General features: G+C 43.8%; 1 protein-coding gene and 1 non-coding gene across 3 annotated transcripts in view; both read left to right on the top strand.

The window, feature by feature from the left end:
• NOP58 (NOP58 ribonucleoprotein) overlaps window positions 1-22,753 on the top strand; it is a 581,042-nt gene that overhangs the window by 59,670 nt on the left and 498,619 nt on the right. For both annotated transcript variants that reach the window (XM_044075099.1, XM_044075098.1), the window contains 2 exons: window positions 7,108-7,160; window positions 20,570-20,694. In XM_044075099.1, the coding sequence (XP_043931034.1) occupies window positions 7,108-7,160; window positions 20,570-20,694 (178 nt within the window). The remainder of the gene's footprint in view (window positions 1-7,107; window positions 7,161-20,569; window positions 20,695-22,753) is intronic.
• LOC122805124 lies at window positions 7,305-7,391 on the top strand. Its single transcript, XR_006365326.1, has one exon. It is a non-coding gene; the product is annotated as a small nucleolar RNA SNORD70 (small nucleolar RNA).

The raw sequence follows: 22,753 nt of genomic DNA, 5'->3' as shown, positions 1-22,753 counted from the left end.
CTATTCATTGTTGGGTCCTGGATGCAAGGTGGATTTTACCAGAACCACTAGTGATTTATTTTTTTTCCCTTTTTTGACATTTTAAATACAGGAAGCTGTTTTGTATCAATTTCAATCAGTTAGTTGTTCCAGTACATTGTTGTGAATCATTCTGTCCAGTATTTTAAGTAAAATGTTGATATTGCATTTAGATTGTGTGTGTTACTTGCTGATTTCGTTGGCTTTAAAGTGTTTTGATTTGTATTGCATCCTTTTTCCATGTTAACATTTTTGAGTAGTCCGTATTCAGTGTTCACAATGTATCGTTTTGTTTTCTATGGATTCTTCCACATTCTTTGAACACAGTTTCCTTTGTTTTAATCTAGTGTTTTGTTTTGGAAAACAAGAATTGGCTTTTCTGAAATTCTGTTCCTTGAAATGTCTGTAGTTAGCATTTCTGCACCTGCGTGGTCATGCTGCCGGTCATTCTCAGCTTTGCCTGTCCATCAGAAGTCCGTTTGGCGTCGAATTTTGTGAGGGTTAGATTCAGGTAAAGTTGAATCTAGGAACATTGGTCCTACCAAACGATTTGAAAAAGTTGGACTGATTTTTGTGGAACTCTTGGATTACAACTGAGAAGTTTCTGGTTTGACATCGGCTTGGTCGCTCTTGTGTTAAAAGTTTAAAAAGTAATGTGCGCTGTGTCTGAACTGTAGTAATCTGTCCTGGCGTTATAAGCGTTTCATTTGTATCTTGTGATGAAAAGTCCCGGAGCGTTTTACTTTAGTAGCAGAAATCAGTCTAGCTGCTAACTTTATGTTCATTGCTTAAAGCCATGTGGGGTTCTCAGAACTGTTCTTCTTCCAGTTTGGCCTTTCGTTCATATTCTTGCGTTCAGGTTTGCTTATCTTCTCTCAATTCGGTTCATTCCTAGAAACTATCTTAATGAAATTTGATTATATATTAATTATGCATCCTGTAAACCTATGGAAGTTTCTTTTTAATTGTTGGCTGGTCTTTGTAAGCTTGAGTCTGTGATTGACATGTTCACCTTGTTCTCCTCCATTTCTTTCATTGCATTCATAGATTATGGGAAAATTCTTGTTCCAGCAGATTTTGTTTAGCTGTTAGCTCTCTAGAATATTTGAGATTGCAGTTCTATCTATCATCTTTCAATGTATTAGCTTATCCTGCCATAGTCTTTAACATCTCTGCAATGTTTCTCAGGTTATTTACTCTCTTTGACATGATCTGTTTGTAAAGAATTGGCTGTTGATACATGAAAAAATTCAATCTTTTCATTGATGCTTGCATTCAGTACTTTCAGATGTATTCTGTAAACATTTGTATTCTCAGCCTTTACATTATCTTTTGTATACAGAATCAGATATCTTGGTCTACAATGAGGCATCTCTTCTGCAGTGTTTTGATGCTAATGTGCCATTGTGTCCACTAGCTTAATCTCCCAAGTTTGTGTTAGTCACACTTTGCTGCTTTATTTTGTTGCTCATCTAGCTGGTTTCTGACATGTTTGGCTCCTTGTAGAGTTAAGTTTAGTGCTCAAGGCTTTACAATAAATTGTTTGACTTCCTAAAGGCAGTTATTTTGTTTGGTGCTCATTGGAGGCCATATCCTGCTTATGTCATTAGACTTAGAATAGAGTAGTCTTGGTCAAAGGTCTTAGCTTTGACTGTTTATTAACTGTGCTCTGTGAGTAAGAGTCAGCCATTAGCTTACATAAATGCCTGCTTCTGCAGATTCTCCTGTCTTTGCAGAAATTTAGTTTTGATATTTTGAATTATCACAAAGAGATAATGATTTACATTACAGATTTAATAAATTCAAAACTACTTGATTGAAGTTTAATTCTTCTGTCCCAAAGTAAAATTGCTTTCCAGAAACTGTTTGTTTAATGGTCTAGCAGTCCCTGTCAAAAGCTAGGATTTTACGATGCTGCTTGTAAGAGGCAATCAATTTTGGTTTATACATTTGCATTCAGTATCAAAATGATTAGCGATTAAGTTTTTAGAACTTGCTGCAGTTCACTATCTAATTTACACTAGGATTTACCTCATTGCTAGCTCAACAATTACAGGATTCGTTGAGCTATTTATTTCAGTCTCTGATTGAGCTTATCTATTGCTCAGATTCAAAAGGTTTGTAGGATCTTACTTTCTAGAATTCAAATATCTATGGATGCGAATTTCTCAATTGAAAGAAGATCTTAGCTCGCTCTTATGTCATGAGTTATACCTTATTTTGGAATGCTCAGTTAGACCTCCAGATTGCTGTCTGGTTAGCTGACTCAACGATGGTTTTAACCCGAGAACAAAAGATGTCTGCCGTTACTTCAACTTCGTTTAGCGCTGACTGTAGGAGTAATCCTCAGAGTCTTGGCCTTATCTGGTGTCCATCACTGTATGGAAGCTGCAAGGTTCTCAGAGACGACTGCCAGATTGCACTCATACATATCCTGCATCTCGGAACTGTGGCTAGGATTCCCTCAAATCTCTGGACCCGCAGAGCATCAGTTCTCACATGCCTGCAGATGGTGGCTCTTGAAACTTCAAGCATGGCCTGGAAGTCTACTCCTGATGACTCTCAGCCAGTTCATTTGGCTTCAAGGAGTACTTTTGGTGCAGTGTGATTACAGAAACATACTGTATGTGAACATCAGACACATGGCTACCCAGGATTTTTTTGAGTGCGCCCTTGCATCTAGTTTCAGGAGTTCATGCTGAGAAGACCCTTGATGAGCGAAAATCATGGTCGCCCAAGGAAGTTCATATTAATGAGAGGACTCCGAGATCTCGCTTCCCACGAAACCTTAGCTGGCAAAGTTCTCCAGTTTCTCCACGGTGTTACTTGGATCTCAGATCTCAGTTGGATGTTGCTTCAGCAACCTTCTACTGGAGGTGTTCTAGGAGGTGGAAGCAGGCTCTGACTTCTGGAATGCTCAGATTGGCCTTGGACTTACCCACGGCATGGACCTGTAGAGCCTCCAATGCCCTTGACTGAGCATTCTCTTTGCTCGGGCCACGCTGAATGGTCTAAGCTTCCTTCTTATGAGTGGTGGCAACAGAAGGAACTGGCGCAGTAGAGTTCCTAAGTCCACTCTCCGGACAAGGAGTCCAGGTCAGTGGATAGGTTTGGGAAGCACGTTTATTCGTCTGAGACCTTTTCCATCCGTGCGCTGAACTGTTTGGCACATGTTGTATGGCTGCAGTGAGACCTTGTCTCCAATTCATTGAGTCTCACCCAGAATTTTTATCGCAGCAGGACCAACAACTGTTCTCCGCGAAGATGTTGACTCTGAAATCTGTATCAAACACGTCCATGCGCCTCCTTTCCCACACCATAGAAGGAGCAGCTAGGGCGGCTGTGATGGGCATAGCCATGAGACGACACTCCTGGCTCGGGTTGTGGCAGTTTGCGGACCCTTTCAAGGCGTCGTTTACCAATGCTCCCTGTGATGGTTCTTCCCTTTTCAGGAAGACAGTATGTGACACTCTCTTGTCCATAGCAAAAAACACAGGAAGACTTTGTTTGCCATCGGGATCCGCTTCTCTAACCCTCCGCTGTCCTTTTCTAGGAACCAAAGAGGGCAAAAGAAGATGTGGTTCTGGAAATCAGTTTTCCTGGTAGTTTCAGGACAACTCCTCCCCCAGAGGCAGAAGGGGACAGGATCGACACCGACCTAGAGGTAGAGGGGGTCCCAGGAATTTCGAGTCTAGGGAACCTTTTTCTGATAGGCCCACGCAGCAGCCCTGAGGGGTTGCCCGACTGTCCTACTTGAGGCAGTCTGGGGGGAGATTGTCCTTGCACCCGGCGGCATGGGAGTCCATAACTGCAGATCGCTGGGTGCTATAGATGATATCCAGAGGCTGCACTATCCCGTTTGTTGCCCCTCCAAGTGCTCCAAGACTCCTCCCAAATGTCCACCCACTCACAGGGAGGCCGTAGCTCTAGAGGTTTCAAAGCTGCTTCACAAACGAGCCATCGAACCGGTCCCCCTCGACCAGTCCGGATTAGGCGTTTACTCCAGGTTCTTTTTAGTGCCAAAAAAGACGGAGGACCTCAGGCTCATTCTAGACCTGTCAACCTTGAACCTGTCACCAAACAAAAGTTCCGGATGGTCACCCTACAGTCCATTCTACCTCTTCTCCGACTGGATGTGCTCATTAGACCTCCAGGATGCTTACTACCATGTCAAGATCCACAGAAGTTCCAGGGGGTTTCTTCACTTCCGGCTGGGAGCCAGTCACTTCCAGTTCAGAGCCCTACCCTTCGGTCTCATCACAGCCCCCAGGGTGTTTACCAAGGTAATGGCAGTAGTAGCAGCTAACCTGAGGCTTCAGGGAATTCCGGTATTTCCTTACCTGGACAACTGGCTCTTCTCTGCGTCCACCAAGTGTCTTTTTTGTGTGGCCCGAGACTACATCCTTCTCTTGGCAAATCAGCTGGGGATTACAGTCATGTTCCCAAATCCCTTTTGCAACCTGTACAAGTCTTAGATTTTGTCGGGGCACAGCTAGACACTTTGCAACTGAAAGTCCTCTTAATGCCAGACAGGATCTTAAACCTCGGGTACCACATTGCCCTAATCGTGGACCTCAGATTTCCAAAGGAGAGCGATGTTCTCCGAGCCCTGGGCTCTATGGCTGCCGCGATCTCTCTCCTCCCCTGTGCACGCCTTCACATGCGGGTTCTTCAGTGGACTCTAGCTGTTTAGTGGTCTTGGCTAGACCTTCCCATGGATTTTCTGATGAGGATCAGTCACACCTGCAGGATGTGTCTCCTTTGGTGGATCCATTCATTGGAAGTTGCAGCGGGAAGCCTTTTCGTGTCCTCTCCAGCCCAAGCCACAGTGACCATGGACTCCTCCCAACTCGGGTGAGGGGGGACATTGTTCGGGGAAGGATGGTCCACAGCACGTGGTCCCAGATAGAGACCAGGTTGCACATAAATGTTCTGGAGATGAGGCAGTGCTTTTAGCGTTGAAAGCCTTCCACACTGTCCTTCCTCTGGGTGAGAATGTGGGAGTGGGCGATTTTCCACCAGTCTGTTTTTGATCGAAACGCATATCCCGGGACGCTCCAACATTGTAGCGGACAGATTGAGTCTGCTATTCTGATGCCGTACGAGTGGTCTCTGAAACTGTCAGTAGCGGAGGAGATATTCCTTCCATGGGGACAGCCTTGCTGCGATCTCTTCGCATCTCCTTCCAACGCGAAGTGCAGCAAGTTCTTCGCTCTGATTTCCTCACCAGGGGATGCCCCAAGAGACTCTCTAGTCCATGTTTGGGCCCCCCCCCCTGGTTACTGTATGCTTACCCACCGTTACCACTCCTTTCGAAGTTTCTTCAGAAAGCTTGCCGACTGGGGGAGTAACGTGATCCTCATTGCCCTATTCTGGCCTCGTCAAGTTTGGTTCCCCTTCCTTTGGTCTCATCTTCTAGCTCCTCCGTGGATTCTGGATCCCTGCTCTGATCTAATCTCTCATCCTTCGGGTGCCTGCCCTTCCAGTCTGGACAGTCTCAAGCTGACAGCTTGGCTGCTCCAGTTCCCTTGATTGCCATGACTTCCGGTCTTTCATCCCCTGTTAAATCTATACTAGTGGCGTCTCTTAAAGCTTCCACTAAGAAAGTTTATCGCAGTAAATTGAGATGTTTCTCTATGTGGGTCTCAGAGGAACCTGGATCCTTTTACAGCCCCTGTTCCAGTGGTGATGTATTTCTTGACTAGTATTTTTTTAGCAAGGAGCAAGTTCCTCCACTGTGAAAGTACGGCTGGCAGCCATTTCTAACTTTCATGTTGGTGAAAATAAGATCACCTTGGCCTCCTCTAGGCTGTGTAAATCCTTTCTAAAAGGCACTTTTCTTTTGCGTCCTCCTATGAAAGATTCGGTTCCTCCTTGGGAACCTCACTTTGGTTCTCCAGTCATTAGTAACTCCTCCTCCTTTTTGAACCTGCAGCATCAGTGGATCTAAAGTTTTTATCTTAGAAGACAGCCTTCCTAGTGGCTATTACGTTGGCTAGGAGGGTTTCTGAACTTCAGGCTTTGTCTGCCATGCCTCCTTATTTGGTCTTTATAAGGACAGGGTCTCTCTTCGTACAAATCATTCTTTTCCAATAAAAGTGGCATCTTAATCAAATATAAACCAAACAATTTACCTGTTTTCTTCCCAATTTTTCAGAACAAGGGTGAATATAAACTTCATTTGTTAGATGTTCATAGACAACTTTTTTTCTATCTTCATAGAACGCAACCCTTCCATACGTCTGATCAATTATTCGTCTCATTTTCTAAGCCCTTTTTGGGAAAGGCCATTTTCTTTAGCCAGATGGATCACACTGCATTTTACATATTTACAAAGCCAAAGGTTTATCTCCTCCTGGTCTGGTTAAAGCTCACTCTACCAGGTCCATGGCGACTTCTGCTGCTTTTTGGTCTAAGGTTCCTTTGGATGACATTTGTGCAGCAGCAACTTGGGCAAATTCACATAATTTCATCTGTCGTTACAAATTAAATCTGATTTCCAGAGGGAGAGCATCCTTTGGCTTTGCGGTGCTCTAGAATATCCTTCTATGAGGTCTTCCCAGGATTTTTGAGTAGCTGGAGACTCTGTCCCACAGGTTGCAGATAAAATGAAGTTGACTACTTCAGATAAAGAAGTTATGTACTCACCATAACGTTCCATCTGAGTAGTTATACTTCATTTTTCTGCAGCCTTCCCACCCTCCATTCCCCTGACCTTTTCATGTGAATAAACATGTTAGGTTTATTTAGTTTGAGTTGCTAAAATGTATGGTTGCAGCAAACTCTATCTGAGGGAAGATAGGAGATGGTGGTGTATTATGGGTAGGGGGAGGAGCTCTGAGCAGATGCTAGAAAAAAAGTTGTTGGCTCTGATCCGAATACCCACAGGTTGCAGAAAAATGAAGTATAACTACTCAGATGGAACATTATGGTGAGTACATAACTTCTTTTACTGTGGAGGAGTTTTCCTTTTCCCCCAGCTGTGGTCTTGTCATATAACCAGAAACTTTTTTTCTTTGAAGTTGTGATTTATAACCATTGTTGTATTTTAAAAGTTCTTTTTCTCTCTCTCTCTCTCTCTCTCTCCAGACTAAAGCTTAAACATTTTGAGAAGTTTCAAGATACAACTGAGGCTCTTGCAGGTAAATTCATTCAATGTGGACAATACAGCTTTTATGGAGAATTGCATTTGTGTAGTCAGCTTGTTGAACTGGAGGATGGAACATAGCAAGTAGAGAGAGAGCAGTTGCAGGCTGCCTTTAAGTGCTCCTGAATTGTATGTGTTTTACATTGTTGCCTGTGATGCAGTATGCTTCAGACTGAAACATAGTGTTGCCATTCAGCTGTTCGTCACTACCACTGAGGCAGCAGAAGCATTTAATGGGGTCAAAAATCTGTCCCTTGACTAGAATTAAATTTGAAAAACTTAAGTTATCCATCTTTTGTTGTATTTAATCTTTTAAAATCGCTTCTGGCCTGGGTTAAGTGTTGTCTTGGCTGTTACCACGTCCAGCATGACCTCTGTCTCTGTAAATGCTGTAACTGTGTGTGGTAGTGTCCACCCGCTGGTGTTACTCTCGTGTAGTGCATTTCCCTAGGATAAATGAAAACTTGCTTACCTGTGCTCTGAAGTCCCTCCTAAGCTAACTGTGCAGCACAGTGCATGTGCAAAGCAAAGGTCTAATTTTGGCTACAAATTATTAGAGGCGTGTCAGATTATTTTAACACATGTATGAATTTTCTGAATAGCCTTCTCAGGTTTCATCCAGAAGTTTTTTTTAACACAGCATTGAAGGCTATTAGTGGGATTAAGCTGTGGTCATTCTAAGATGAAGTATTGGTTAGGGTACCTCATTCTTGGACTTGCCAACACAGTGCTGTGTGAACCATAGCATAGCATTTGTGGTGATTTTTCTGCACATAAGATAATTTGCAAGTCATAAGTTTGCCTTCACCTTTTTAAGGGGTGTAGATGGATTTTTTGTGTGTGAGCACATGCTTGTAAAAACAAATGCTCTGAAATGTTTTTTATTAGAAACAAAAACTATTACTAATGCACATTTGTTTTTGTGTGAAAAATATTTGTTGGTGGTGCCTAATGGTAGTTGGTGAGTGAACTAAAGATAAGGATTTGAAAAAAGGAGTGCTCAGATAGGTACGCTTATGGTAATGTAGGATCTGTTACCAGGATGCGTAGGATTGGCAGGAGTTGGTCAGTTTGGCACCTCTTTCCCATGCTACTTGGGCCCTACCCTTTGTCCATGAAGTGTTCCTGATCTAACATCAGGCCTAATAGCACCTTCTCTGTCCATATTTTTTAATTTGGGTTCTGACCCTTCCTGTCTAGGGAAGTTGTAAGCTCCAGTCCCTTTGAAGCCATCTCTTGCCTCTGACGTTGGTGACCTAGTTGCGATTGCTACCCTTTTCCTTGATAGTTTCAGTGTATCTGTTGGTGTTGTCGTCAGTGTTGTTGACCTTGGAACCTCTGTGTCCAGTGTCTTCCTCAACCTCATTTTTTTTCTAGGTCAAGTATTCATCACCAGTGTTAGGGATGTTCTTCATCTCACATTGCTGCAGTCCTTACACTAGGGTAGTCCGCTGTCCTTGGTCGGCCCGAATATCCAAGTATTAGGCTGACGTCGGTCAAGGCGCTTAAGACTGACATCAGGACGTTAGGGTACAAATGCGCATGACCGACGTCATATCCTCAGTCTTTTTTGCCGCATGGTCCGATGCAGAAGCAGCGTTGCAAGTGCCGTTCGGCGTTCTGAAATTTTTCAGTCGGAGTTTCAGACCGAGTCAAAGTTGGCTAAGTACCCCGTTGGGGAATATTTTAGTTTTTTCTTGCCTCAGTGGTTTACCGGATGTCAGAAAAAGTGAATAACTGTATTTCTTGTGGGAAGGAGATACCGCATAGAGATTATCGTGCTTTGTGTATTCCTTGTTTGGGGCCTGAGCACGACGTTGTTGGGTGTCGCTTTGTGCTAGGTTCAAAGCGCACTATTGCCGAAGGTTAGATTGTGCCAGGTTGGTCTTCTCGAAGCGGTGTAATTATAATATGCCGTCGGATGCTCCGGCCGCCGCTTCTTCGAAGAAGCGCAAAGACAAAGCAGCTAAACCCAGGCAAGAAGAGTCCGTGCGGACGCCGGTTCTTTAGAGGCGCCAGTGGAACCGTGGTTCCGCCCGGAGGCTTCTCTGGAGTCCCAGGGGAGACTTTGATATTGCAGGATGTGGCCTCTCAGGAGGCAGGTCAGGCTGAAGGGGCTTCTCAGGTTACTGTACCCCCTCCCTTCCTAGGGTGCTTAGGCCCTCTCCTTCTGTTTCCAAGGCTTCTCCCAGAGGCAGGCCAGGTTTAGCTTCTGTTGGTGTCACTCCTAGTTCAACAGGATCTGTGCCCAAGAAGCACATGCTTAAAATGGCAGAAGATTTAATTACTTTGATTAGAGGTTCTTTGCCTCCTGATAAGAGGCCTAGGGTGGAACCAGAGTTGGGGAGTTTTGAGCAGGCTTCGGATGTTTCAGAGTCTTCGGCTGAAGACTTGCAGGAGTACTCTCCTTATTCTGATTCTGATGCAGATGATTCGACTCCTTCTGCTTCTCCTCCAGAGGATTTTTCTTTTCAGAGACTCTTCATTCCATGAGGGAACATTTTAAGTGGGAAGGTCAGGACTTCTCTGATTCCAGGAAAAGGCTTAGGGAATTTTTGCTTTTACCCCAGCATAGGCCTTTGGCTATACCACCTGTTCTGGATGTTGTGGAAGATGTGTTTGCAGAGGCTTCACTTAATCCTGATTCTTTGCCTCCTGCTCCTGTTAATATTGTTACCCTGATAGGTATTACAGGGTGCCTGAGGCTCATAAATATCTTTATAAGAGTCCTAGGGCGGACCCAGAAACTGTTAGTCAGGGACCTAAGGGTGTCAAGGCCTCTGTTGTAAAAAATCCGGTTCCTCCAGATAAAGAGGCCAGAGCTTTGGATAGATGGGGAAAGAAAGTCTATACTTCCACCTTAGCTATGAGGGCTTTGAATTGCCAGTTTCACATGTTGAAATATCAAAACTATCTTCTTTCTCAATTGAAGTCTAAGGTAGATGCTCTGGCGGAAGGCATTGAGTGTAAAGAATTACAAGATTTGGTGCATGTCTCTGAACAGGTGGGTAAGCATTCTTTGCAATGTGGTTTTGATGCTGTACAGGCCTCGTCTAGGGTGGCTGCCACTGGTTCAGTTCTTCGCAGGCACGCCTGGCTGAGGGATCAGAATTTATCTGACCATGTTAAGACAAGAATTTTGGATGCTCCTTTACAGTCTGATGTGTTGTTTGGTTCACCTGTGGAGTCAGTCTTGAAGAAAATGGAAGACAAGGCTAAGTCTATGCAGGCTGTTAAGGATTTTTTGCAAGTTCAGCCTCCGAAGTTTAGTAGGAATTGGCCTGCTAAGGGGGTGGACTTATCCTTCTTATGATTCTCAGTCTAGGGGTAGATCTAGACGTGGTAGGGGCAGAGCTCAGAGTTCCTTCAGACCTAGAACTGGGAGTTCACCTGCACAGTCTTCGGGTGAGGGCAGGGGCCAGTCCTTTCGTAAACAGGCCCAATGGACCTACCTTTTCAGCTGCCAGATCCTTCTTGCCTGGCAGCACCTTTGGGAGGAAGATTGGCACTCTTCAAGGAAAATTGGAGTTTGATTACTCAAGACAGATGGGTATTGGATATCATACACCAAGGTTACAAGTTTTATTTCCATACCTTGCCTCCTTTCAAAGGCATGCCAGACGTTCCTCCTCAGCAAAGACTAGAGGCTCACAAACAAATTTCTCTGCTACTTCAAATAGGGGCCATACAACCGTCCCTCTACCAGAAGTGGGCCTAGGATTTTATTCTCGCCTGTTCCTAGTACCAAAGAAGGGGAACACGTGGAGACCAATTTTGGATTTATCTATCCTCAACACATATCTGGACATTCCCAAGTTCAAAATGTTGACGTTACAACAGCTTTTGCCTCTGCTGGGCAAAGATCACTGGATGGTGACTCTGGATCTCAAGGAGGCTTACCTTCATATTCCTATCAGGCTCAGTTGCAGGAAGTATCTGCGTTTTCGGGCTGGGACTTCTCATTATCAGTTCTCTGCATTGCCCTTTGGCTTATCTACTGCTCAGAGTGTTCACGAAAGTTCTGGCTCCAGTGATAGCTTTCTTCAGGCTAAGAGGAATACAGATCTATCCTTATTTGGACGATTGCCTGATTCTGGCCCAAGAAAGGGACGAACTTCTTCATCATTTACAGTATGTGATAGCAGTGCTAAGATGCCTGGGGTATTCTGTGAACGAAATAAAGTCCAGTCTAGTACCCTCACAGGACATGTGCTTTCTGGGTGTGAGACTGAATACAGCATCCCAGATGGCCTTTTTGAACCCGGACAAACAAAAGAATCTTTCTCTTTACTTCCATCAATTGTCTCATCAGTCCAGGCTGACTGCAAGGACAGTCCTTCAAGCCTTGGGGTTCATGGCATCTTGTATTCTGGTGCTTCCCAATGCCAAACTGCATATGAGGAAGCTACAATGGTATCTCAAAAATGTATGGACACAGCACTGCCAAGATATGGACACTGTCATTCAGATAATACCTTGCATTCAAAAGGAGTTTTTGTGGTGGGCTCAGGAATGTCACCTAAACAAGGGACTCTCTGTGACCCGACCAGAGGCTTAGTCAGATTCTAACGACAGATGCCTCGGACAAAGCTTGGGAGCTCATCTAAATGGAAAGTGGGTACAAGACACGTGGCCTGCCAGACTTCAACATCTACATATCAACTTGAAGGAGATGTTAGCAGTCCAATTTGCATTAATAGCTTTCAAGGATTTACTTCTTCCAGGGCAGGTGTTGGTTCTAACAGACAACACAACTGTCATGTGGTACATCAACAAGCAAGGGGAACGATTCTTATCCTCTATGCAGACAAGCAATGATTTTGTGGGAGACTGCTCTCAGTTTACAGCTGAATCTTCAGGCAAGGTTTCTGCCGGCAGCACAGAACTCCTTAGCAGATGTGTTGAGCAGACAAATTATGGATCCCCACGAGTGGAAATTGGATCCTCATGTATTTCAGAAATTGACAGTGTTATGGGGAACCCCAGACACAGATCTGTTCGCTTCTCCACTAAATTACCAGCTGCCAAAGTTTTGCACAAAAAGGTTTCATCCCACAGCTTGGAAAGTGGATGCTCTTTCATTCAATTGGAGCAATCTTCATGTGTATGCCTTTCCACCTCTGCCTCTCCTCCCAAAGGTACTCCTGAAGGTCAGACAGGACAAGCCAAAGATGATTTTAATAGCTCCAGATTGGCCTCGACAGCACTGGTACCCATTACTGAGAAGTCTGGTACGGGAGCCTCCATGGCCTTTGCCTTGATTCCACACCTGCTGTCTCAGGAGAACAGTCATTTACTCAATGTCAAACTTCACTCTCTTCACCTAACAGCCTGGCATATTCTGTTTTAAACCCTGGAGGGTCTCAGCTTCCACAGCAAGTTTTGAATGTTATTTTGGAGGCCAGAAGGCCTAGTACAAGGAAAGTGTATGCAGATAAATGGAAGAGATTTTTATTTTGGAGTACAGCAAAGGAATTTGATGTTTCTCAGCCTAATTTAAGTGTGGCTCTTCAATATCTTACTGAGTTACTGGACAAAGGTTTGTCCTTCTCTTCTATTAAGGTTCATGCTGCAGCAATTTCTGCTCACTATGACTGTGACCCACCATTGTTTTCTCATCCTTTGTTTAAGCAATTCCTTAGAGGGCAAAGAATATAAGACCCCACGAGCTCCTACTCCTGCTTGGGATCTCAATTTTGTGTTGGAGAAACTCACTCTACAACCTTTTGAGCCTGCAGCTACTGCCGAGTTGAAATATTTATCATGGAAGACTGCTTTTTTGTTGGCCATTACCTCTGCGAGAAGGGTTTCTGAATTACAGGCCCTTATGGCGGTTGAGCCTTTCTTAATTTTCCATAAGGATAGGGTATCTTTGCGTACTAATCCTTCCTTTATGCCTAAAGTGGTTTCTAGTGTGGCTTTAAACCAAACTATTCATTTGCCTACTTTTATGCAAACCCCAAAATAAAGGGGAAAAGATTTTGCACACTTTGGATATACACAGGCAGTTGCGATATTATTTGAGCAGAACTAAAGGATTCAGGCAGTCTCAGCAGTTATTTGTTTCTTTTGCTTTGAGTTCTCAGGGCAAGCCTGTGTCAAAACAAACTATTTCTAAGTGGATTGGGTTTTGTATTGCTTTCTGTTATTCCCATCATGGTAAGGAGATTCCAGCTGGGATTAGGCCTCATTCCACTAGGGCTACTGCCACTTCTACAGCTTTTTGAGGGGGTGGCAACTAAAGATATTTTGGAGGCAGCTACTTGGAGTTCAGTGCATACTTTCTCTAAGCATTACCACCTTCCACTTTACTCTAAATCTAGGGCTGGTTTTGCCACTGCAATTTTACAGGGCATTTTGGCAGCTCCTACTGCTTTATAGTTTTGCCATCCTCCCTTACCTCTGCTTTGGGATTCTACCCAAGTGTAAGGACTGCAGCAATGTGAGATGAAGAACATAGTACAGTTTTGTACCTACCATAAATGTAGATGTTCAAGATCCACATTGCTGCAGTCCAATTACCTCCCTCCTTCCCTCTGTAGTTAGAGGCGGTTGTGTGGTTTGGGTTGTGAATATTGTGGATAGTGTATATATTGTACATATGATTAGTGCAAGGGTGGTTGGTTGTTTTTTGCTGTCTTTTGGTTTTGACCTTTCTTTTTAGGGTCTTCTGACATCTGGGGCAAGAAAAGACTGAGGATATGACGTCGGTCATGCGCATTTGTACCCTGACGTCCTGATGTCAGTCTTAAGCGCCTTGACCGACGTCAGCCTAATACTTTGATATTCGGGCCGACCGAGGACAGCGGACTACCCTAGTGTTAAGGACTGCAGCAATGTGGATCTTCGAACATCTACATTTATGGTAGGTACAAAACTGTACTTTTTGGCATTCAGCATAGAGGCCACCAACCTCAGTCAGGCGTTTGATGGCTGCTTCAGCCTTGATCACTATTAACTGACTAGTCCTAAGGCTAGGGTCAACACTTTTTTGGCTTTAACCATATGTCTGGCATCGTCCATTGTCAGTCCCTTAGGGGTGGCAGTTTTGACCATTGGGTTGGAGACCTTGCTGATTCTGATGCCAGCAGTACAGGCATCTTTGCACGCACCCCCCCCCCCCCCTCCCCATTGATTCAAGAGATGGTCCAGGGACTCTGCTTCTGGTTTTCTGCCATTCCACCCCCACAGGCCAGGACAGAGTTGTCAAGAAGCCTTAGCAGGATGTAGTTATGGTGTCTGCATCTGTTCCATTCCATCAAATGCTCTCCCTCTGAGGTCCGGGCAAAGGCCAAATGTGAAATGAAGTACTTGGGCTCACAAGGGGTGGGCTGGTGTTTTTTTCCAGACTTGACTCAAGACCAGGGGGTGACTTCTTTTTGTGTTTATCACAGATTTAGGAGGTTTGTGAAGAAACAGGATGAGGACTTAGTGATAGGAATACACTGTTTCCAGTGTTAAACGTATCCTAGTGGTAGCCACTTGGTCCCCAGACCATGTTCTTGAGTTGTTTCCCCACCTGTGATGAGATGGCTCGCATGGTTATTGTGCTTTGAAAAACCCCAGCATCACAGGTTGAAGTTGTGCATCTTTATAAGAGAACCTCATGTGAAGGATAGTGTTGGAGAACTTTATTTTTATTTTATAACTTTTCCTCAAAGATATTAAATTTTATATGTGCGCATATGTAGATTCCAGAAGTCTTTCTGTTGAAGTCTTGACCTGCTGCTCCCATCTAAAAGCACATGATGGCCATCTGTCCTTCCACTAAGCAAGTTGTTAGCCATCACTCTTGGCATGTGGCAAGAGTCCTATTATCCAGATGCTACTCCAGCTCCTTTTTGACCCCATCCAAGACTTGTCTGCTGCCCTTCAGGATATTCCACCTTGTCAGAAGGAAGCAGCAAGATTAGAGGCACAAAGAGCCATCCAAGAAGTCAAGACATGCTAGAAAGGCTAGACTTTTATTCATGATTTTACTCATGATTCTAGGTTTCTAAAAAGGGCCCAAGTACTCCCATTATGAGACACACAGATGTGCCTCTCACCAGGCTGGATAAGGAGAAAGACACTTAGTTTGTCAGTTGCCAGAATCCATCAAATCATGCACACACTCAAATCTCTCAACAGCAGCTACTGTTATGACTCTGTGATAGTCCATGTTGCCGTGAATGACTTGACGTACCTCCCTGGACTGTATGAAGAAGAACATGATTGATTGAGCTCGCTGAATGTATCCCAGGCAGGTATGTTCCTAGCCTTAAGCAGCATTCTGCTGTCACCCAGAATGATGCCTCTATATACAAACAGAAAATGATTGACTTTAACAATTGGCTTAGTTTCTGGTGTCATTCCAGGGGGATCCAGTACTTGACAGCCTGGGAAGATGTGATTGACAGGCCACGATGCTTTGCTAGAGATGGTCTGCATCTGTCTCACTTAGGCTTCAGGCTTCTGGCAAAGGCCTTTGCCTCTCCTGTAGTGCCTTTTTTTTAGGAAAAGTCATGAGGTTGATGCCACCAGCATAAGAATTAAAAAAAAAAAATGCAAATTAATGGGCATGCTGCTAAATGCTAGGAGTCTAAACATGAAATTGCACTCATTGCAAGAATTCTTAACGCTGGAAGATGCTTACATTTGTGCAGTCACAAAAACCTGCTTCAAAGCTGATGAGAGCACCTCAGCCTTACCTGGTTACTCTTCCTATCATACATTCAGACCCCAAATTGTGGGCAGCAAAGTCAAAGGAGGTGGAGTTTCAATATATATTGGAGACACACACCCCTCCAGGCTGGTCAAACAGTACGACGCACAGGAGACACTCCAGGTGCATTTAACTGTTGACAAGATACTATTCAATTATAGCTAGCTACAGGCCCCTCAAATTTGACTCTGTGTCCATTCAACCTGTCTGGGCCTCTTCAAGTCTATTAAGATTCACCCCTTTAGCCTGATCTTGGGTGACTTTAATTATTACCCAACCATAGATTGAAGAAACTACTTATGCCAGAACATAAGTGCCCAGAGATTCCTCGATTTTTTTTTTTTTTTTTAATCTGTGCAAATGCCTTGGAACAGCTAGTCGATACCCCCACAAGAGATGGTAATATCCTGGACTTGGTATTAACCAACATGAGTAACCACTGCAGCACCCCAACTGTATAGTCCTCCCTGGTAAGATCCGACCATAAAGCATTCACTTTCAAAGTCACCATCTCCCCTGACCCCCGCCCCCTCAGCTAAGGGTAAAAAAAAAAACCCCAAGGCTGATTACAACATCCTGAGGGATGGCATAAACAGCTTTACAGTCCCCTCCCTCTCGGTAGGAACTAGCACCAATATGCACCAATATACAAATCTACACCAAAGTACTGTACGAGCATTTATATAGATGCATGGAATCAGGAATACTAGACAGGACAAAAATCATTCTCCACAAGGAAGAGTAGACCTGTCTGGTGGACATCTGCAGTAAACTATATAACAAAGGAAAAACTTGCTGTCCAGGACTAAGTAGGAGCAAGTGCCAATTGGGAGCAGTCTCTTCTTAGCCTGAACAAGCAGATAAGAGCATTAGTGAAATCCTCCAAAGCCAACTTCAAGTCCAAATTGGCCACATCTACTAGAGACAGTCCTAAAGCCTTCTTCACATATGTCCACAATCTCAAAGGAAGCACCCCGATCTGTTCATAACTGGTGGTCAAGGACACCACATGCACAAAGGCTGTAGATATAGCCAGTCTACAAGCTGACAGATTTGGCAACACCCCCCCCCCCCAATCAGTAAATCAGGATATCCCCAGTACCTGCCCCCCACCCCTTATCTCTAGGGAGCAGGTCATCACTGCCCTCTCAAAGGCTAAAAATACAACCTCCATGGGACCCGGTAACATCTTAGGCTGTATCCTACATGAACTTGAAGCACCATTAGACACCCTATTCAACCAAAGCCTGAGTACCGGCTTTGTCCCAGTCGAGTGGAGGACAGCCACTGTCATCCCATTACACAAAGGTGGAGTGTCCACTGATCTGGGAAATTATAGATCCATCAGCTTCACTAGCTTGATTTGCCAGGCCATAGAACAGATTGTCATGGACCTCATTAACATGGACATTGGCAACATCCAACAGTTTGGCTTTGTCAAGGGGAGGTCATGTCTATTAAATCTGGTCAACTTCTTTGAGACAGTCACCAAAGCCATTGGCGAGGAGAATGTGGTACACACTGCTTACTTTGACCTGGCCAAAGCCTTCGATGCTATTCCCCACTCTGGCATCATAAACTCTCTCAACTAGGCATCAATCCATATGTTACCAGATGGGACTCAAACTGGCTCACTGATAAAACCCATCTAATCATAATAGGGGAAGCCATCTCAAGCAGTAGACCAGTAACGAGCGGCGTACCCCAGGGATTGGTCTTGGGGACTCTGTTTTTCAGGGTATACTTCTCTTAAGATACAGGCCAAAACCAGTGGCCTATGGCTGACGAAGTTTCCAGATAACTGCAAGCTGGGCATGGTCATCATTTCCCCAAGTGAAGTGGACGTATTCCAAGAGGGTCTCACCCAAACAAATGACCGGTGCCAGAAACATGGCCTCAAGCTGTATGCCAAAAAATGCATCATCCCCTTTGGAGAGAGTGACGTCCTAACATTAATAACGACATTCAAAATACACAGTCAGTAGTGAGGGATTTGGGCACCCAGGTTGATAGCAACCTGACATTTGACCACCATGTTGCTTTCGTTGTACGGAAAGCTTTCTACATGGCCCACCTCCATAAGTAAAGGTATCTCATCCTGGGACCAAGGAGGTCGTAACATCCCTGTATTCTTCCCTTGTAAGGCCAATTATTGAGTACAACGCCCCCTTCAGCATGTACCTCGCAAAGCACATGCAGCAGCTGAAGAGACCACAGAAGTTCCCTCACCAGGAGCATCCAGGGCCTCAAACATCTACCTTAGGCTGAAAAGCCCTGTCCTTCTACTCAGTTTCATTTAGACTCCTCAGAGGCGACCTCTGTCTGGCATACAAAGCAATCTCGTACCCCGCCTTGATGGGACTGCTGCATATCTGCAAGTCGAGCTCCACTTGAGTAACCTGTACATGTGACCTCAACCTGGTCTGTGATATCAATAGGACTTCTTGGTGGGACAGATTTGGCCCAGAGACTCCACCATCTATGGAATAGACTTCCTCTCCATGTCAAGCAGAGTACCTAATTATCCCTTTTTAAGCGCAACCTGGATAACTTGATGGGAAATGGAAAATACACTCCTGGAATTCCACCTGTGTCCCTGCTGGACAGGGGCTTCGGGTGCTGACTTGACTAAACTTGGACTCTTGGCCAGGCTTATAAGGGCCCAGTAGCCTAGTAACCTCCTCTGATCCTATGACCTCGGGCCATTTTCTGATCTGAATAGCCTAAATCTTTCTATCCAGTGAGCCCTTTTTGTATGGTAATTATGCATTCTGTTTTTCTTACCGGATGTGCTTTTGGACCTCCAGGAGACAAAAACCTGCATCTCGGTATTACTGGCAAGTGCAGAAGACCCCTTTACACCCACATAGAGCCAGTCATTTTCACTACTTATTCAGTCTTGTGTCAGCTTTTGGGGGTTAACCATGAGATGTGTGTAGCAGCAGTAGCTGTCAGGCTGCAGAGTTTTTGCCTTGCTTGGATGACTGGCTGCTAGCCTCATTGCTGCCAGAGATTTGCTTTTAAAGCTGTTTGCAAGATTCACCATTATGCCCAAGAATTGAAAGTCCCAGGTGATACCCGAGTAGTCACTCATCTTCATAGGCTGCACCGTTTCTAGTTTTGCAGAATCTTTTCCTCTTTTAGTGGACATATCTCTGTCTGGTCATGAGTTCTGCAACAGATTCAGAATGTGTCTGGTTTGCAAGCTGTTCTCTTTAAAGTCTGGTCCTCATGGTTGTCTGGTCTGTTCATGGTGACTTTCACCATGTTTCTTATGCTGGTTCTTCAGTGGACCCTTGAGTGTACAGTGGGACCAGCTTCCAGACCCTTCCTTTTGTTAAAACTGTCCAAGTGTAAATACCATTTTACATGGTGGACTTGAGAATATTTCTGTGAATCATCCTTTCCAAGCCACACATTCCTCTGGATACTGTAACCAAAGATTACCTCTCTAGGTTTTTGGGGGGGGGGGGGGTAGTATTTGACTCCAGCTGCTTATGGTATGTGCTCGACCCAAGAGGCCAGGCTGCACATCTGTCTTCTATTTGACCTTTCATGTGTTCCAGGACTCCGTCCTCACTGGTGCCATTGCCAACCACTGTAATTTGGCCATAGTTTAATACATGGGCAGGGGGAACTCATTCCTCGTGATTAAGATCACAAATATATGCCCACTTTATGGGATTACAGACTATACTCCTTTGACAATATAAACAGTAAAACAGCATGTATAGATAAAAAGGGGGAAAATGCATTGCGGCTGTTATCTAAGCATACCTTTACTGTCATTTAGGTCTTCCTAAAATTCTGGCTGCAGTGGAAACGCCATAAAACTACACAAAATATTTGCAGTATATATATTACAGCTCCTTTAACAGTGTGGACAGTAAATTGAAAACATTACAGCATATTATAGCTATTTTATAGTTGCTAGTTATAGTTTAAAAGGTGGTTCTATCCTTTTGTTAGCTTTGGATGTCAAACATGGTCTGTCATTGGGGCCCTGTTGTCTGAAGAAGTGAGGGTCTCTTTCTTAATCATTAAATTCCCACTACCACTGTAATCTTTTCTTATTCCCTTAACTCAGGGGAGGGGGTAACCTGCTTTATGTGCAGTGGGGCTTTCTTGGTTAAGCTTATCCACATTAACCTGAGGAATGTGTACATGTTTAATGTGGAAATTTTTCAGTTCAGAAATTTTCTTTCTTTCTTTTTTTTTTTTTTTTTTTTGCATCTCCTACACATGTTTGTAAACTTGTGGTGCTTAACATGGTTGATCATATTACTGTTTGGATGAATTGTTCTAAGATCACTCCCTTTTTTGTCCTTTGAAAGCCTCCACTTCACTCCTTTCAGAGTCCGTCCTGCAGAAGGTTGTGAATGGCATGGTCATTCTTTCTACCAAATGACTGTTAAGTCAGGAAATTATCTTTGTACTTATGCAAGTGTCTGATTTTAATGTACTGATACCATGCAGTTTTAAAGCAGTCTCTGACTGCACTGCTCGGAATGAGTGTGTGTGCATTTGTTTGTATGTGCAAGAGTAACAGATTGTTTCCGTAGTTTTCCTTATTTTTAAAAACTGGTTGGCATTGCCTTTTGAAGTGGAGTTTGTGAGATGGTGCTTTTATTTAATGATGGTGTTTATTAAGATGTGCTTAAAAATGAGGCTAAAATTCTTAATCTCCTCTTGATTTCTAGCTGCCACTGCCTTAGTGGAAGGAAAGCTTAGCAAGAACTTAAAGAAAATCCTGAAGAAAATCGTAGCTAAGGAAGCCCATGAGCAGTTAGCTGTTGCAGATGCTAAACTCGGGGGTGTTATTAAAGTAAGGGAACCATAATTTTTCTAAAGCTGAAAGCTTTGAGTTTGCACAGGACAAGATTTTCTGTCCCTTTGATTTGCTTAATGTCTTTTTTTTGTGGTCGTGTGTGCTTTCCATTCAAATAGCTGCTATGTAAAATGTATGAGAGTTTCTAGTAAAATATTCCTTGTCTGTTCTGGCACAGGTAAAACATTCTGTACATATTGTAGTAAAATGGTAATTGTGTTGACCCTGCTCCCTGCTGTGCCAGTAAACAGCACTAACCCAAATCTACAGTCATACGTCTTGAGGCTTGCAGATCTTTATAAATTTTGGTAGAGTAAGTTGTACGTAAACTGTCATGTGATTGTTGCAACATTTTTTGCTGCTTGTGGTTTGTAATCTTTGTACTGTTAAGATGCTGCGCCATATGTATCGCAGCTGGATGTTCTGATATCAAAGCATTATTTAAAAGTACCAAAACAATAAGTAATGGGTCACACTGAAAAGCTATATGCAAAAATAAAAAGACCCAGACAAGCTAAGTTTGCACTGTGCAAATACCTTCATTCTCCTGTGAAGGTCTAAATATGCAAATGACCCCACAAGGGCTTAGAGGATTTCCATCTCCAGGGTTTTGAATGCCCACGGAATCATTATTGATGCATTCTGACCAATAAAATTACCCCCTCCCCCCCAAGCTATAAATGCACAATACATTTTGCCTTATTGTGGGCCTGTTGGTCTTTGCTCTTCTTGGGGAGACTTGAAGTGTGTCTTCAAGTAGTTATTTGAAACCACTGAGTACAAGAGCAAGCTAATTGCCGACTAGCAAAAAGGAGTAATGCATGAACCTGTTTGTGCACCCTTCACTTATTGGCACTTCGGTATGTTGTTTTTGATAGAAATACAGATTGCTGATGTTCTTTGTGTTTCACTGTTGCAGTCATCACAATTTAGTTATCCCTGTCAGGGTAGCCTGCAGCCGATGCCATTAATACCAGTCTTTCTTGCCGTGGAGCCCGAAGCAAAAGCAGTTCGCACAAGTGCTGGTTGGCCGCTACCCGAGTTTCCTCTATGGGATTGAAGTTAAGTCTTCTAAAGCTAAGTACCCCGTTGGGGATCCCTTTTTTCTTGCACTAATCGATGTCAGAAAAAGTTCATAATTGTCTCGCCTGTGGAAAGCAACTACCACACCGAGACTTCCATTCTAACTGTCACTTGCTTGCGCCCAGACCACGACGTCCCCCGTTGTTGCTTCTGTGCTTTGTTCAGTGCCAGAACTGTCGGTCAGCGGGCCCTTATTGTAGCCAGATATTTTCACTTACAGTCATCGAATTCTGATATGGCTTCGGTAAGCCGTCCTACAGCAGATCTTTCAAAAAAAATAACGATAGACAGAGACAGACCACACAGGTTCAAACCTACCAACGACACTTCCGTTAAGTTGAATTGAAGAAAACGTAGCTGTATTGCTGAAGGCTCCAAGCATAAATGTAGAAGGAAAAAACCCTCTGTTCCACCACAGCTGTAAAAATGTTAAACAACTTTAATCTTCAGTAAAAACAAGAAAAACAGGAGCACAGTAAAATTCCCTGATGAGCTCTTTTGACTTACTAGCCTTCATCAGATCACATGTCTTGGCTGTGCTCATCCTGAATTTAAAGACAGAATAAACCAATCAATGTTCCAGACACATAGTCATAACCAATGAAAACTCATTAGTTTGCATACAGTACATCTCCTGTGTCTTGCTGTGAGCCAATCATTATTATATCTCAAGGTATCAAATGTCTGGTATCCTAGTGGCAGAACTATCCAATAGCAACAAAGTTAATGATTTTCATATAGCATAAATCCTGCTTCTTGTTAGTCAATCTACAATTTTCTTGTCCTGTAGCTAGATCCAATACCATCGAAGGGACTGAATTGCTTTGGTTGCCAGAACATAGTTATTCAGTTCATTCAACAATATGCAGTACTTCACAGAAGCAATCTTCAGGCAGGGCAGCAGTCACTGGATCTGTCATTAGAAGGTATACATGGCTTAAGGAACAGCCCCTGCCAGACCATGTCCAATCTG

The sequence above is a fragment of the Protopterus annectens genome, chromosome 6.part0 (assembly GCF_019279795.1).
Source record: "Protopterus annectens isolate FY-2018-M chromosome 6.part0, PAN1.0, whole genome shotgun sequence".
Classification (NCBI taxonomy): domain Eukaryota; kingdom Metazoa; phylum Chordata; order Ceratodontiformes; family Protopteridae; genus Protopterus; species Protopterus annectens.
The sequence above is the reverse complement of the archived record's forward strand: the minus strand, read 5'-3'. Positions and strand labels throughout refer to the sequence as shown.